The 18223-nt window shown below is 44.9% G+C and overlaps 1 protein-coding gene across 1 annotated transcript in view; it reads left to right on the forward strand.

Moving 5' to 3' along the window:
* The window catches only part of LOC139412443 (alpha-ketoglutarate-dependent dioxygenase FTO-like), a 111692-nt gene that overhangs the window by 83873 nt on the left and 9596 nt on the right, over positions 1-18223 (forward strand). The window contains exons 4-7 of the mRNA XM_071159232.1: positions 1002-1127; positions 7032-7111; positions 7312-7455; positions 12604-12723. Coding sequence (XP_071015333.1) covers positions 1002-1127; positions 7032-7111; positions 7312-7455; positions 12604-12723 — 470 coding nt within the window. The remainder of the gene's footprint in view (positions 1-1001; positions 1128-7031; positions 7112-7311; positions 7456-12603; positions 12724-18223) is intronic.

Raw genomic sequence — 18223 nt, forward strand, 5'->3', positions numbered from 1 at the left:
AAGAAATGCTATGTTCACTTTGGGCCAGATCGTTCTGAATACTCCCAGAACCACAGAGATGGAATTGTTACCATGCGGAATGTTGTTTTTTTACGAGGGGGCCCATGTTTTTTTACATTGTTCTCGGCTGCGCCGCAGTCAAAGCCCCTCTCTCTCTCTTTCTCAACTCAATAATTGAGCTGTTTTACATCCCAGTCTGGTACGTACAGTAACCAGTAACCTTCTATGCATGTTTATTTGCACGACACCTGTCTTTCTTTGACGCGCTTACTTTTCATGTCAGGTCTGGGAGAAGTCTAGTAATTTGTCTCTTTTTCCCAAGGCTCTGTCTGGTGTTTCAGAATGGTTTTATTTAGAGTCACCCAGCTGCTCTCATCCGGAGGTATCTGGCTTGGCGGCGGAGTGTTTTCCGGCTGGAAAGACCACAATGCTCTTTACTCCAGCTCCAACACCATTCCCAACCTGGGTCCTTTAGGAGCAGTGTCATTAACGGCTCTCTCAGAAAGCGCTGGCTGGAAATTAAGTTACTATTTGTCCTCTGCTGAGCAAAGGAGAAGGCCTGATTTGCCTTGGTGCTGAGAGAGGCCCGGGAAGACTTTAGTATTGATTTATGCTGAAGGGTGTGGACCTAACAGGGCTGGGTAGATCTCGTTTTCTCACCATGCCTCGGATGGAGGACAGACGGGGAGATGCTGGGTGAGATGCTGGGTGAGATGCTGGGTGAGAGGCTGGGTAAGAGGCTGGGTGAGAGGCTCGATGAGAGGCTCAGAGACTGGCTATGGGAGGAGAATAGTCCCCACTACTCTGTCTGTCTGCTGCCCCTACACACACTAGTTACCTAACATCAAATACTTTTATTAAAAAGGCCGTCTTCTTGTACAGAAACTGTGATGAAGACACAAGTTGTACTGAGAGATAATGTAACAATATGCCCTGTCTCCTATTGTATATTTGGTTCTGATCTTACTGACCTAAGTGGTGGGATTGTTTGTGTTTAGCAGGTGTGAGCTCGGAGGAGGGTCCTGCAGAGAAGGGCTGCTGGAGGATTGGTCTAAAGGTGGCCTGGGACATCCACACCCCTGGACTGACCCTCCCACTGCAGTCCGGAGACTCCTACTACCTTAGAGGTACTAGAGCATGCACACCATTCATTCTACATGACATCTCTAGTCTGTGTGAGATTTACACTTGATGTTCTAGTGTGTTTGGTTTACTGTGTCCCTACTGACCCATAGAAGCAGGATGCACTCCAGACTCTCGCTCTCTTTTTCTACCTCTCTTTTCTGTTTTGTTTTCTCTCTCTCTCTCTCTCTCTCTCTCTCTCTGATGGTGAACCAGCAATCTCTCTCTCTCTCTCTCTCTCTCTCTCTCTCTCTCTCTCTCTCTCCCTCTCTCCCTCTCCCTCTCTTTTGTCTATCTCTCTCTGTCTCACTCTCTCGTCATTGTGCTAGTCTGAACCCAACCCGACCAGAAGCCCTGTTCTGTTCCTAAGGTTCCATGTAATTGCATGCATTAGAGAGGTTAAGAAAACCAAATGTTATTTTGTGAAGTCCTGTGACCCTGTGCTGTGGCAGCGGTGCTGGTGGTGTCTCTATGGAGTGGAGAGGACAGGCAGCGTGCCATGAGGGTGTAAATCAGACCTTAATGCTGATGGCTACAGCAGATGCCTTCCCCTTTCATCTCCTCCTGCTGGGTCGGGCTGCTCTTAGCTTCTACAATACAGGACAAGGCTACACAGCTATTATTGGCTACCACTAGCTTCCCCATCACAGCAGCACACCATGTCCCACACTGTGTATGGGTTAGGACCTCCAAGACATCATTGTGTGTATTTGTCTGGGATCGTTGGTGAAATATGACTGCATCGTTTTTTTGGACACATACGAACAGACACATACGAACAGACACATACGAACACACACACACACACACACACACACACACACACACACACACACACACACACACACACACACACACACACACACACACACACACACACACACACACACACACACACACACACACCCACCAAACACACACCACACATACACACACACACACACACAAAGACACAAAGGCAAGAACAGACTCATATTCTACTTCAAAACATGTTGATTTGAGTAAAAACCATGAGTTGGAGTGGCCTCATGGGACATAACCCAGACAGGATGAGATTTGTCACACTCAGTCCAGGCATGATAACAGAGTGATGGCCTGCTCTAGAAACACCATTGTAATTGGACCTGACTGAACTGGATCAATGGGGATTTATGTTCCAGTTTGGAAGATCCCTACAGGATCACTATGGTACTGTAGCAGCTCACACAGTCAGTCTGTCTCAGTCCTACACCTGGATCAGGTACTACTGTAATCAACCAAGACTACATTCAAGAAATCTGTAATGTGTAATATGTGTGTGTAATATGTGTGTGATATGTGTGTGTCTATTTGTGTAATATGTGTGTAATATGTGTGTCTATTTGTGTAATGTGTGTAATATGTGTGTAATATGTGTGTGTAATATGTGTGTCTATTTGTGTAATATGTGTGTAATATGTGTGTCTATTTGTGTAATGTGTGTAATATGTGTGTGTAATATGTGTGTGTCTATTTGTGTAATATGTGTGTAGTATGTGTGTGTCTATTTATGTAATATGTGTGTAATATGTGTGTAATATGTGTGTGTAATATGTGTGTGTCTATTTGTGTAATATGTGTGTAATATGTGTGTAATATGTGTGTGTCTATTTGTGTAATATGTGTGTAATATGTGTGTGTAATATGTGTGTGTCTGTGTGTGTAATATGTGTGTGCAAATTTAATCAGCCGTTATTTCCACCCAAATGGAATTTCAGTGGTTAAAAAATAACAATACAAGTCTGACACCGAGCCTGTTGGGTAATACGATTTCCAGCTCCCAACTCACGAGGGACCTGAGAAAGAGTTGACCCAATATATTTAAAAGCCTGATGCTTCCTGGAAAAAAGAAGGGGACAAGTGGCAACAGATGAGGGGGTAGAGAAAGAAAGATAAATATTTATTACAGAAATCGAGTTTGTCCCCCCAGTGCCATCAGACTGTGGAGGACCAGATTGATGGAGATCATTTATTATTGGATATAAACTGTTTTAAAGACGGGAGTCATTCCCCCCAGAGATCTAATCCTTCACAATCTCATCAGAGGATAACACAGAACAGTGGGGGAACTTGTTTTGTTTGTCATGCTCTTTTTCAGTTCTTTCCCTCACGACCTCATAATAATATCTATCTTCTTAAATCACTTCACTGTTTGACTTTCAAATCAAAGGCATTAGCCAGCCACACTGCTCAAGGCGGGGTGTAAATATGCACATGTGCTGTGATTGACAGCTCTGTAATGGCTAAATTAATGATTTGTTGTGGAGCAAATAATAACAGAGCTGGGCGACATCTAAACACACAAACAAGCTCGTGGACTGACGTGACTGATACACTCGAAACAGCAGTTGGGATCGGATCAGGATCTTTGTTTATTGGATAAATGTTTGTTGATTTGAGACCTCCATCATGAGGGAATGAGCTCTGGCAGTGTTTGTTGATATGAGACCTCCATCATGAGGAATGAGATCTGACAGTGTTTGTTGATATGAGACCTCCATCATGAGGGAATGAGATCTGGCAGTGTTTGTTGATATGAGACCTCCATCATGAGGGAATGAATGAGATCTGACAGTGTTTGTTGATATGAGACCTCCATCATGAGGGAATGAGATTTGACAGTGTTTGTTGATATGAGACCTCCATCATGAGGGAATGAATGAGATCTGACAGTGTTTGTTGATATGAGACCTCCATCATGTGGGAATGAATGAGATCTGACTGTGTTTGTTGATATGAGACCTCCGTCATGAGGGAATGAGATCTGACAGTGTTTGTTGATATGAGACCTCCATCATGAGGGATTGAATGAGATCTGACAGTGTTTGTTGATATGAGACCTCCATCATGTGGGAATGAATGAGATCTGACTGTGTTTGTTGATATGAGACCTCCATCATGAGGAATGAGATCTGACAGTGTTTGTTGATATGAGACCTCCATCATGAGGGAATGAATGAGATCTGTCTGTGTTTGTTGATATGAGACCTCCATCATGAGCGATGGAATGAGATCTGACAGTGTTTGTTGATATGAGACCTCCATCATGAGCGATGGAATGAGATCTGACAGTGTTTGTTGATATGAGACCTCCATCATGAGGGAATGAATGAGATCTCACAGTGTTTGTTGATATGAGACCTCCATCATGAGGGATTGAATGAGATCTGCCAGTGTTTGTTGATATGAGACCTCCATCATGAGGGAATGAATGAGATCTGACAGTGTTTGTTGATATGAGACCTCCATCATGAGGGAATGAATGAGATCTGCCAGTGTTTGTTGATATGAGACCTCCATCATGAAGGAATGAATGTGATCTGACAGTGTTTGTTGATATGAGACCTCCATCATGAGGGAATGAATGAGATCTGACAGTGTTTGTTGATATGAGACCTCCATCATGACGGATTGAATGAGATCTGACAGTGTTTGTTGATATGAGACCTCCATCATGAGGGAATGAATGAGATCTGCCAGTGTTTGTTGATATGAGACCTCCATCATGAGGGAATGAATGAGATCTGACTGTGTTTGTTGATATGAGCTCTCCATCATGAGGGATTGAATGAGATCTGCCAGTGTTTGTTGATATGAGACCTCCATCATGAGGGAATGAATGAGATCTGACTGTGTTTGTTGATATGAGAACTCCATCATGAGGGACTGAATGAGATCTGACAGTGTTTGTTGGTATGAGACCTCCATCATGAGGGAATGAGACCTGACAGTGTTTGTTGATATGAGACCTCCATCATGAGGGAATGAATGAGATCGGACAGTGTTTGTTGATATGAGACCTCCATCATGAGGGAATGAGACCTGACAGTGTTTGTTGATATGAGACCTCCATCATGAGGGAATGAATGAGATCTGACAATGTTTGTTGATATGAGACCTCCATCATGTGGAATGAGATCTGACAGTGTTTGTTGATATGAGACCTCCATCATGAGGAAATGAATGAGATCGGACAGTGTTTGTTGATATGAGACCTCCATCATGAGGGAATGAATGAGATCTGACTGTGTTTGTTGATATGAGACCTCCATCATGAGGGAATGAATGAGATCTGACAGTGTTTGTTGATATGAGACCTCCATCATGAGGGAATTCATGAGATTTGACAGTGTTTGTTGATATGAGACCTCCATCATGAGGGAATGAATGAGATCTGACAGTGTTTGTTGATATGAGACCTCCATCATGAGGGAATGAATGAGATCTGACTGTGTTTGTTCAATGAAGTAGAATAATGCTCACATTTCACTGATCCTGCTGCTGGACAGAGATTGGTAGATAGAGGACCTGGCAGTCTGTTTAGTTGGTGTGGAGCAGCAAATGTGTTTTTATGGTGCAGAATGGTTTGCTACAGTGTATTGGAAGAATATGAGAAGTTGATAATCGCAGTGACTGGTGACTGGCTAGGTGTGTGAGCACAGTGGGATGACTTAGTCACCATTTATGATGTTGTTTAGATGGCACACCATCTGTGGGCTATCACAGGGATCAAACGTTAACTTGCTACCAAGCTCCTGTGTGTATCAGACACACATATGTTTTTTTCTCTTAGAGATCATTCTGAACTGAAGACACGTGTAACCACGTTAACTCTTAACCTATTGGTGATAGTTATTTCCTCTGTGTTATTCTGTATCATGTATTTCATGTATATTGGAATTGGTTGAGTGTCAGTTCTTTTGTGACTAATAAATTATATTAGTTGAATTGAGTGAATGTGTTCCTCATTTTACAGGGTAATTTTTTGATTGACTATGTCTATAATGTAGTAGGTCTATTGAAAGTTGTTATTTACACTATACACATAGCACATGCTTGGGTACCACCTTGACATCTCTGATCTACTTGCCTCAACAAATGAATGCTAGAACATTGGTTGCCAGGATTAGCTATTTGTATCTAGTCTCTTAATAACTGCATAACGCTGCATAGTCGTACTGAGTTGGTGATGCAATTGTTCACCAGCTTGCTAGATCCTCCAGAGACGCACAGGGCCTGTTGCATTTATTCACATAATAATGGAGTCAGATTGATAAATGTAGTTTATTATTATTCAACATAGTTTCCACCTACATAATGGTGTGCCCTAATGAATACACCCATGCCCTAACCTGTCCTGAACCACTGACACCTTGAAACAGGTTACTTTTCAGTGAACAGTGGTACACTTGAGAGGCTGTACTATTGCACTGTTAACAATCTAATGGCCAACACTTAACATGTTTGTGAAAATAAATAGATCATTAGCATAAATATGAGCATTTCTGATAAACAACATAAACACCCCCGAAACGTGATAAACCAGTTAATGAGAGGCGTTACAACTTGTGGCTAAAGCTGGAACTAGGCCATCACACACTTACCTAGGAATCCAGTGTATCACCAGTGGTGGTGAGCGACTTACAGGAGCAATTAAGGTGATGTGCCTTGCTCAAAGGCACATCGACAGATTTTTCAGGTAGACTCTGGTGATAACCAGACTCTGGCATCTGTGTTCTTATATAATAGAAGGCGTTGACTTTTGATAGGTTTAGCGATAGCATTGTTAGGTTAGCAAGAAATGTTTGAAACGATCCATCTGTTTGAGTGGGGAGAAAGGGTCCGACAAGGTGATAACTTAGGCACATCATAGCAAAGAGACTAAAGTTATTAAACAGACATTTCAATTATATTGTCGATCTTCATTCCGCTAGTGGACAAGTGTGGTGTCTCGTGTCCTAACAAAGGTTAAAACAGAATGAAAACATTTGGCATTTGTGTAGGCCTATATTCATAGTAAATTGTTGTGAACATCATTGCCTCTTAATATTTGGGATAGTTGACTGGTGTTGGTTGTGTGGTGACTGTGGTGTGTCCTCCTCTGTCCCCAGATGACCTGAACAGGACCCATCAGCACTGTGTTCTGGCTGGAGACTCAGCCCGCTTCAGCTCTACACACAGAGTGGCGGAGGTGAGAGGGGCCTGGGGTACACTGGGGGCTTGGAGACCCTGGCCTGATTCTAATAATGATCGATTTATTTTATAGGATACCGTATATTCCATTACCTTTCTTTAACAGATTCTACCTTCTATTCTAGAATTCCAAGAGGCCCTCATGCTCCCAGAATACATGCATTATTTCCCAACCTTTTTTACTGTCTGTCCTCACAGTGTTCCACCGGGACCCTGGACTACATCCAGTCCCGCTGCCGGGAGGCCCTGTCTAACCTGAGCACAGACCCAGAAACAGGGACCCACAGCCTGCTGTCTCTGCTGCCAGCTACCCTGCAAGGCTACGAGGAGATACACAACGAGGTGGGTGTGTGTGACTGTCTGTGACTAACTTTTGGGGTTCTACGATGTAAAAGGGGTTTTCGGCTGTCCTCATAGGAGAACTCTTTGAAGAACCCTTTTGAATTCTATTTACACAGAGGGTTCTACATGGAACCCAAAATAGTTATACCTTGAACCAAAAAGGGTTATCCTATGGAGACAGCCGAAGAACCGTTTTGGAACCCTCATTCAAGGAAAGGGTAGTTGTGTATAATCGTTCCCTTTCTACTTTCGGTCACATAACCAGGGTTAAGGCCCTTCCATAGGAAAATAAAGAGGTTGTCAACATTTAAGTTGACATCATTCATAGCTACCGTGGGTAATTATGTTATAGGAGAAATATTTCATAAGTCCAGGTTGCTCTTGTTTGTCTAAGGATTGAGATCATGGCCTCTTTCACACAGAACAATCGGTGAATCTGGCTCCGGGGCCCTGAGACCCTATGGGGGCCGTTCACGCTTTACAGGGGCAGCTTGCTCAATACAGCCTTCTGCAGCCCAGCCTGCCCCTGACTGCCAGGGGCTAATGGTTAAAATAGCACTTCACCTCTCCCCCTCTGTATGTGTTATCCTCACTACTCCCAGGTAACCACAGCAGCGGGCCGAGTCAGGAACCACACGGGACGCCATGACGGATGAGCCTGGCGTGAGGTTGTTTAAAGGTTGTAGCCAGTATTAATTATTCAGACAATATGAGAGAGCGATAGAGATATAGAGAGGGGTATAGAAAGAGAGAGAGGGAGAGGCCTAGCCAACACCTGGTCTCCATCGCAGAGAGAGAGAGAGAACACCTGCTCACAGCGCAGCACCACAGGATTACCCAGTGTAGGCCTGGCTGGGGGGCGCACACCGTTTATTTAGGAAAACAGGAGGCTATTTATAAAAGGCTGGGAGAGGAGGGGATGGAGCTCTCTCTCAGGGGCCTGGCCCTGCTCTACTCTACCTGGCGTCCCCAGGACCACAATGATGGATTGGGCCATTTGTTCTGAGTTGCCCATGAGGGCAGAACATCCACTTAAATGATGTGTTGTTGGCAGAGTTATTTATTATGACGGCTAGTTTTGGCGGTTAGCGGGCGCATATTGCATGGGTCGTGTTTGACATGGACGACTGTAGAGCGAACAAGCAGAGGCTCGTCAGACAGGCTGACCTGACCAACACCTTATGGGCATTTCCTTAAAAAGTGATAAACAGGAGATCTGCCGGCCGGCCGGCTGCCTGGCTGATACTGATGTACTGTGTGTCGTGTATGCTTAGAGGGGGTTTGACAGTCGTTTGGGTAGGGATAGAGGGGGGGAAGGGGGGTGTTTAGGGTTGTGATGGTTTTGAAGCTGAACATCGGCCATCTGAGGAACGTGTGTTCAGGGAGAGGGGGAGAATGTTAGTAGCCAGAGGAGGGAGTTGAAGCAGGGGTTGATGGGTAGAGGACAGGAGAACAGCACCTGGCATAGCAGAGAGAGAGAGAGACCGGTTTCTAGCTGATTCTAGGCCCTCCTGGCCTCTCTACTCTAATCTTCCTGTCTGTGTGTTGGAACGGTGGCACGAACGGGGGGCTAGCATCACGTCACATCCCATCGCCACACCGCAATGTTTGTGTGTGTGTTTGGCTTTGAAATGCTAATTCCAGACACAAACGTCTTGTCTCATTTAAAGCCATCGTGGCACTTCCCAGGTGGGTGTGTGACAGTGTGGCCTCTGGGACCCCCCTAATGAAGCCTGTCCCTGCTCAGTAAATATTGGAGGGTGTGACACACTAAGTAAGTCCCACATGTCTGGTTCTGCTAGAGACGGGGGAAAGTACAAGTGTAATCAGCCAGGTAGTTCCTCTGACCTTCCTCTGTCCTTTACAGTATGTTTTCCAGGCCTCTCCCTCCCTAGTGAGTAACAGTGTTTGTCAAGTAGCTAAAAGGCCACACCACTCTTCCTTGTGGAGTCAGAGAGTTTGTGACTGACCTGTAGGGAACAGTTTTTTCTTATCCTATTTTCAGTTGAGAAAGAATGTAATTGAAATGTGTAATTTGGAGCATATTATTGTCTGTAGGGCCTATTGGTGAGCAAGGACAGGTTGTGTGAGTGTGTCTGTGAGTACAGTTTGTATCTCCTCTGTGTGTGTGTGTGTGTGTGTGTGTGTGTGTGTGTGTGTGTGTGTGTGTGTGTGTGTGTGTGTGTGTGTGTGTGTGTGTGTGTGTGTGTGTTGTGTGTGTGTGTGTGTTGTGTGTGTCCATGTCTGTAAGTGTGTGTCCACGGTAGCCAAGGTGTGATGAGTGTGAAGTGTAGACCTCTGGAGACAGGCAACAGGGCTCAGTGCTCCTGGTTGATGTGATGTGGGGGCAGTTCCAGGAAAGTAAACAGAAAGAGGCAGGTTGATATCGATTCGTCTCTCATCAGCTCCTACCTCGGGGGCCGCACGGCATGGAACAGACGGAAATTGATTGGTCAAGTCTGCTGGGGGACCACCGAGAGGTGTGGAAAAACCCTGCTTCATTAAATACTGAAAGGGACTACTTGGCTTTGACTCCTGGGTCGCCATGGTGAGTGGGAGGCTGAGCGGAGTGCTAATGTGCAGTTAGCACGTCCGTCACCTGGAGAGATGACAGGAGACACCACAGGGGAGGGGCCCCTCTCAGTCTCCCTGCTCCCAGAACCCAGAGCGGGCTAGGCAGAGGAGAAAATCTAGCCTAACGATGGCGATGTCTCTCTCCATCTCTCTCTCCATCTCTCTCTTTCGATCTCTACCTGGGCAGGTGGCATTTAGTCAGTGTTTCCCTCTCAGTAACTCACAGCCGGGCGGCTCAGGCTCCAAATGCCAGGCGTCCCACAGATGCCGCAGTCGCCTGGCTTTGAGGCTGCCATCGCCATGCTCCGCGGGGGCTAGGAGTCCATGTCGGCTCAAAGCGGAGCCACAGGCTGTGTTCCCTCAGTAAAGGACAGACGGACAATCAGAGAGAGAAGGGGAGCGGTGGGTGGAGGTAGAGAAAGGACAGTCTATGTTTGTCCCCTCTCTCTTGCTTTGTTGTGTGTATGAGCTGTACTGTTCAAGGGGGGGAGTGGAGGGTTGAAGAGCCATAAAGCCTGACATTTGTTTGAAGGGTCTGTTGTATGGAGTGGTTGTGAAGGTGCTGAACCGTGCTATGGCCCATGTACCCCCCCGTATGTGACCCAGCCCCTGCATGTCAAACCGCTGTGATCAGCCCCCTTTGGATCCAAAATGGCGGACAGTTTCTCTGTATCCTGTGCCACTGTATAGCCTAGAAGGCCAGCCACTGAACAAAGGGTGAAGTGGAAATGTCTTTGTATTCTTGTCATCTTCTTCCTCTGTATTGTGCTTATGTGTTATAGAGCTAATGTAACCCTGTACCATACATACTAATGCCCCCTACAAGAACAATACACAGACTAGTAGTTGGAGATGAACAGTAGGTCTTGTAGTCACTTTCACATTTGATATGCAACTCTTTTGTACTCCTCACCTTGTGTTCTACAGTTGTCTATGTCAAATGAAATGGTGTATTGTTGGGAGGATGATACTGGAACAGTGCTTTGTAGGATGTTTTCGGGGAGGGCAACTCAGAGCGCCTTGCATTTGCATCACCGGCATTTGGGGCAATCTCTGACACACACACTTTCTCTGACAAACACACGCACACACACACATCCATACACCTGGCTACGTGGCGTGTCCTTGTGAGGATTAAATCAGCACTTCAAAAGAGCTGAAAACATAAACACTCCCAGTGGAGCCTCTCTGCAGAGTAAACTGTCTTTCCCCTGCGGAGGAGGGGAGGAGGAAAGAGGAGTGAGGAGAGGGTGGAGCAATGTGGCGTATTGGCGTCTAGGGTCGGGTTGGTTTGGGAAATGGGGGTTGAGGGGTGTATTGTGAGAGGGGTGTGTTGTCTATTCTCATAGGGATGACCATCTGTGTAAACAGACATTCTAGGAAGTCTAGACTCCAGTACACTTCATTCTCTGTACATATCTGACTAGGGGAAATCCCCAAAAGACAGATTTAACCTTTTGTTATCTCCTGTCTCTCACTCGTGCTCTAAAGCACAGTAGAGGCCTTGGCGTTGATAGACAGATATACTTCCATGTCTTTGTACTTCCATGTTTCTGTACCTCCATGTCTTTGTACCTCCATGTCTTTGTACCTCCAAGTCTTTGTACCTCCAAGTCTTTGTACTTCCATGTCTTTGTACCTCCAAGTCTTTGTACCTCCATGCCTTTGTACCTCCATGTCTTTGTACCTCCAAGTCTTTGTACCTCCATGTCTTTGTACCTCCATGTCTTTGTACCTCCATGTCTTTGTACCTCCATGTCTTTGTACTTCCATGTCTTTGTACTTCCATGTCTTTGTACCTCCATGTCTTTGTACTTCCATGTCTTTGTACCTCCAAGTCTTTGTACCTCCATGTTTTTGTACCTCCATGTCTTTGTACGTCCATGTCTTTGTACCTCCATGTCTTTGTACCTCCAAGTCTTTGTACCTCCATGTTTTTGTACCTCCATGTCTTTGTACGTCCATGTCTTTGTACCTCCATGTCTTTGTACCTCCAAGTCTTTGTACCTCAATGCCTTTGTACCTCCATGTCTTTGTACCTCAATGCCTTTGTACCTCCATGTCTTTGTACCTCCATGTCTTTGTACCTCCATGTCTTTGTACTTCCATGTCTTTGTACTTTCATGTCTTTGTACCTCCATGTCTTTGTACCTCTATGTCTTTGTACCTCCAAGTCTTTGTACCTCCATGCCTTTGTACCTCCATGCCTTTGTACCTCCAAGTCTTTGTACTTCCATGTCTTTGTACTTCCATGTCTTTGTACCTCCATGTCTTTGTACCTCCATTTCTTTGTACCTCCATGTCTTTGTACCTCCATGTCTTTGTACCTCCATGTCTTTGTACCTCCAAGTCTTTGTACCTCCAAGTCTTTGTACCTCCATGTCTTTGTACCTCCATGTCTTTGTACCTCCATGTCTTTGTACCTCCATGTCTTTGCAAGTTTGAGCTTTCCAATATTTCCATCTGGACTTCATACGGCTTGACTGATCTACCACTGCCTGTCTAGGATCTGAACTATTCCTATAATCCCATATGGTTCCTCTACCTGACTGTGGTGTGTTGTGTTGTGTGCAGGTGGAGTTTGAATGGCTGAGGCAGTACTGGTTCCAGGGCCAGCGTTACACCCGGTTCTGCAGCTGGTGGGCCAGACCCATGGAGCAGCTGGAGAATGACTGGAGAGAGATGGAGCTCATGGTAAGACTGCACAGAGACCCACTGGGACCCAGTAATAACACATACTAGTGTGTAGTAGTAAGGTTGACTGTCTACGATTGCCTTTTAAGAGCCGTACAAAGTCTAATCACAAAGAGCTTTACTGTAACACTTCAGTTCATTCACACACTTCTGCAGTCAGTGATTATTAGTGACACAGTTTCCTGTTCCAACGTGATCAGCATTCTCACAGTGGACAGCCTCCATCAGGATCTGATGCTGATTGGCTGTATACATCTGTGTAACCTCAAATATGCCTGTGCTTGAGTTCATTGCACAAACTAGACCGATAATAATCAGAGTGCAGGTGTGATTGTGAAGTGTCTTTGTGTCACACCCTGGGTGTTATTTTAAGAATGTCTGGTTCAACATGGTCTTACTCAGCTCTTCACCAAATCATAAGGGACTAGTAATTGTTCTGACACATCTTTCCATTTTCTCAGTCATTTCATTCTCATAAATGAGAGAGGATGGGTAGTTCACATTGAAGTCGACTTAGTCACATCTGTTTACCGTACGTGTGTGTGTGAGTGAGCGTGCGCGTGTGTGTGTGTGTGTGTGTGTGTGTGTGTGTGTGTGTGTGTGGGTTAGTCCAATCTCAGCTCTGCTGTTGTAGCAAAGTGTCTGTTGTAACTCTGCAGAGTGGAGCAGTAGGGGGCACTCTTGTATCACTGAAACAGCCAAGACCAGAGCTGTGCTCCCTCTCTATTTCCTTCCTTCCATCTCTCCCTCTCTCTCTCCTTCCCTCCCTCCCTCCCTCCCCCCCCCCCCATCTCTCTCTCTCTGTACTCTCTGTCTTTGTCAGTGTGGAGCGCTGAGCAGTAATGACATCTAATGCTCAAGCGGGGATAAAGAGAGGAGCCTGGAGAAGCACGGTGCTGCTCTGCACTGAGACACAGGGAGGCAGGCTGGCAGTCAGTCAGTCAGTCAGTCAGGCAGGCTGGCAGTCAGTCAGTCAGGCAGGCTGGCAGTCAGTCAGTCAGTCAGGCAGGCTGGCAGTCAGTCAGGCAGGCAGGCGGTCAGGCTGGCAGTCAGGCTGGCAGTCAGGCTGGCAGTCAGGCTGGCAGGCAGGCAGGCAGTCAGGCAGTCAGGCAGGCAGGCTGGCTCACTCTCATCCAGGAGGGGGAGACAGGTCTAAACTAGAGATGAAGTGTGTGATTTGAACCTGTACTTAGAGAGGAGCAGGAGTGAGATGTGAAGACTTGATCTCTCTCTCTCTCTCTCTCTCTCTCTCTCTCTCTCTCTCTCTCTCTCATGATAAACCAGCCATCTCGCTCTCGCTCTCTCTCTCTCTCTCTCTCTCTCTCTCTCTCTCTCTCTCTCTCTCTCTCTCTCTCTCTCTCTCTCTCTCTGATGATAAACCAGCCATCTCGCTCTCTCTCTCTCTCTCTCTCTCTCTCTCTCTCTCTCTCTCTCTGATGATAAACCAGACATCTCGCTCTCTCTCTCTCTCTCTCTCTCTCTGATGATAAACCAGCCATCTCGCTCTCTCTCTCTCTCTCTCTCTCTCTCTCTCTCTGATGATAAACCAGCCATCTCTCTCTCTCTCTCTCTCTCTCTCTCTCTCTGATGATAAACCAGCCATCTCGCTCTCTCGCTCTCTCGCGCTCTCGCTCGCTCTCTCTCTCTCTCTCTCTCTCTCTCTCTCTCTCTGATGATAAACCAGCCATCTCGCTCTCTCGCTCTCTCGCTTTCTCTCTCTCTCTCTCTTAATTCAATGTTCTTTATTGGCATGACGTAACAATGTACATATTGCCAAAGCTTACTTTGGATATTTACAATATTAAGATAATAAGAATCAAAATTGTCAACGGGACAACAGTAACAACAATAACCAAGTGTCAAAATAACCTGAACAATAACAATAGAGGCCATGTGCAGGTTGATTGGTCTATCAGACACTGTCCCTCAACTTCTGGCAGGCAGCAATGTAGTGCGCTGCCAACCCACAGCTCTCTGCGTCCTCCCCCAACAGGACAGGTCGCCTATTCTCATCAGAGAGGTCTTTGAAACCTTGAATAGGGGTTTGTTCTGTCTCAGGTTCTGCTGTTGTGCAGTGGCTGCAGAGCCGTTCCTCTATGGGGAGCCAGGTTTTCCTGTGTCTACCCTTCTCAATGGCAAGGCTGTGCTCACTGAGCCTGTACTTTGTACTGTAGTTTTATTTTGATTGTGTTGTAATTTGGTTTATCCTGATTGATTGGATGTTCTGGTCCTAACTCAGCCCCAGGACCAGCTGGATGAGGGGACCTTTTTCTTTGCTCAGCTCTTGGCATTGCAGTGCTTGGTAATGATATGAGAGGGGGTCACTATATTTTAGATGTTTCCAACCTCTTGTTTTTGTTTTTATTATTGGTGAATATTGGCCTAATTCTGCCCTGTATGCATTGTTTGTAGTTTTCCTCTGGACAGGTAGGAGAATCTTACAGAACTCTGCATGCAGGGTTTCTATGGAGTGTTTGTCCCATTTGGTGAAATCTTGTTTTTCAAGTGGACCCCACACCTCGCTGGCATAATCTCTCTCTCCCTGTGATGGTGAACCAGCCACCTCTCTCTCTCTCTCTCTCTCTCTGATGGTGAACCAGCAATATATCTCTCTCTCTCTCTCTCTCTCTCTCTCTCTCTCTGATGGTGAACCAGCAATCTCTCTCTCTCTCGCTCTCTCTCTCTCTCTCTCTCTCTCTGTCTCTCTCTCTGATGGTGAACCAGCCACCTCTCTCTCTCTCGCTCTCTCTCTCTATCTGATAGTGAACCAGCCACCTCTCTCTCTCTCTCTGATGGTGAACCAGCAATCTCTCTCTCTCTCTCTCTCTCTCTCTCTCTCTCTCTCTCTTTCTCTCTCTCTCTGATGGTGAACCAGCCACCTCTCTCTCTCTCTCTCGCTCTCTCTCTCTCTCTCTGTCTCTCTCTCTGATGGTGAACCAGCCACCTCTCTCTCTTGCTCTCGCTCTCTCTCTCTCTGATGGTGAACCAGCAATCTCTCTCTCTCCCTCTCTCTCTCTCTCTATCTGATGGTGAACCAGCCACCTCTCTCTCTCTCTCTCTCTCTCTCTCTTTCTCTCTCTCTCTCTCTCTCTCTCTCTCTCTGATGGTGAACCAGCCATCTCTTTCTCTCTCTGATGGTGAACCAGCCATCTCTTTCTCTCTCTGATGGTGAACCGGCCATCTCTTTCTCTCTCTGATGGGGAACCGGCCATCTCTTTCTCTCTCTGATGGTGAACCGGCCATCTCTTTCTCTCTCTGATGGTGAACCGGCCATCTCTCCACTCATAATTTTATTTTTTGTGGCTCTGGTCAGACATGCAGACGTGTGTCTGCTGCATATTGCCTTGAGTAGCCTATAGCATCATTCAAGATAAATGTGACATTTTAGTCAACTTTAAAAAAAATCTCATTCCCTTTAGAGCAGTTTTTGTTCTCTATTTTGTATTTTATATTAGAGGCATGCTGTTAATTTATACTTTCTCATTTAGCTTCTGTAAACTCTATTTACTAGTTTTCTTCTTTATCATTTTGTATTTTATATTAGAGGCATGCTGTTAATTTATACTTTCCCATTTAGCTTCTGTAAACTCTATTTACTAGTTTTCTTCTTTATCATTTTGTATTTTATATTAGAGGCATGCTGTTAATTTATACTTTCCCATTTAGCTTCTGTAAACTCTATTTACTAGTTTTCTTCTTTATCATTTTGTATTTTACTGAAGGGGCATTGTGTTGTTTTCTAAATGAAACAACATGAAGTACTTTATCAGGGAGGTATTTGTCTTTGACCCATTAAGTAAATCAAACCATGCTCGTTGTGTTTGTGGAAAATGAACAAATCAATGTTGATGGAGGCTCTTTGTGCTTTCATAAGCAATATTATATACCACATACTGATTAAATAGGCCTTTCTCAGTATTATAGAAATCAGTTATATATGCATTTTTATTTTCCTTTTCCGATTGCTTATGTTTGTTTATTACACTTCTATTTTGAATTGTCAAATGATTTTATAACTTACTTACATTGTTTATATTTTCATATTCTTATACATAAACTATTTTTATTAGCATTTTTATGCAAAACTATTTAAAATATCAGAATATCAGTGTGTCAGTTTTTCTGTGGTGACAAACATGTTTCGCTATTTACTATTTCAAAAATCCTCAGTGTCCTAAATGTATGACATTTTCATATTTATTCATGTTTTGGGATAATTTCATGATGTATGCTTAATCTTGAAAATGTTAACCATATTAGACACATAAAAAAGTAGTGTGTGCTGTTTTAATTGACAACAAAAACAGTATAATATTGGAATGTGTGTGTGTCTGTGTGTGGGTCTATGCCTGCGACATACATAGCCTTGCATTGTGTTCAGTATATTTCAGAAGCTGCTGTCTGTTTATAGATGCTAGTTTCCTCCCTAGGGCTCAGTCCCTGTTCTCCATCCTGTTGTCATGCAAATACTCACCCTGCCATCTGAATGACATTCTGATAAAACACATCCAGAGGTTTTCTCTCTCTTCCTTTTATCTCCAAACTGTTACCTCATGAATTGAAGTCGCTTCCTAATAGAAACAACAAGAGGTAGATGGAAGTCAGTGGTAGAGAGAGGCTAAATAAAGAGTATTCAGATCAGCTGTGGGTGGGTGTGGGAGGGCGGGTGGGTGGGTGCACGAGTGCTCCATGCATAGATAAAGGAATTGAAGTGCTTATCAGATATGAGAACAGGTCTGAAGAAGGTCCAGGGTTCCACCTCTCTCAGAAGACGAGGGGTACAGGCTGCGCCCCGTGGTTAAAGGACAAGGGGTGTAAAGGCTCTGTTCCCCTGTGATCCAGACTAGGAATGGAGCGAGGGGCGGTGGAACCCTGTTATGGTTTGGATGGTCCGCAGCCCGCAGCCCAGCCCTCCTAGGACCTACTATCATGGATCTCATACAATCCTGACATTTACTTAAACCAGCAACAATGAATAGCTTCCACCTGGCTGACAAAAGGAGAGAGACAGTCTGGCTTTATGCAAAATATTTTAAATACTGGTGTGGCATTTCTTATTTTTTATATCCTTTTCTTTGCTGTGCGGGAGAAGCAACAGAAAATGGCATATTTCCTTTTTTCGTGTGTGTTTATCCGTGTGTGTTTATGTGTGTGTGTTTATCTGTGTGTGTTTATGTATGTTTGTGTGTGTGTTTATGTATGTGTGTGTGTGATGATGCTAATGTATGCACTCAGTTTGACTTTAATTGATTTACCAGCTCTGCCTGCACACTACAGCTTCTCCCCTAATTTGTCACTTTCCCTGACTTCTGTGGCTGCTCACATCACAACTTCAAAAGCTGCCGGCATGCAAAGAGATTTCATACAGTATTCTCTCTCTCTCTCTCTCTCTCTGTTCTTCTCCTTCTCTCCCTACCTCTCTCTCTTTCTCTCGCTTTCCTTTTTCTCCTTCTCTCTATTCCTCATTTGACAGTTGAACGATCCTTGTAGATGAAAATCT

The sequence above is a fragment of the Oncorhynchus clarkii genome, chromosome 6 (assembly GCF_045791955.1).
Source record: "Oncorhynchus clarkii lewisi isolate Uvic-CL-2024 chromosome 6, UVic_Ocla_1.0, whole genome shotgun sequence".
Classification (NCBI taxonomy): Eukaryota; Metazoa; Chordata; class Actinopteri; order Salmoniformes; family Salmonidae; genus Oncorhynchus; species Oncorhynchus clarkii.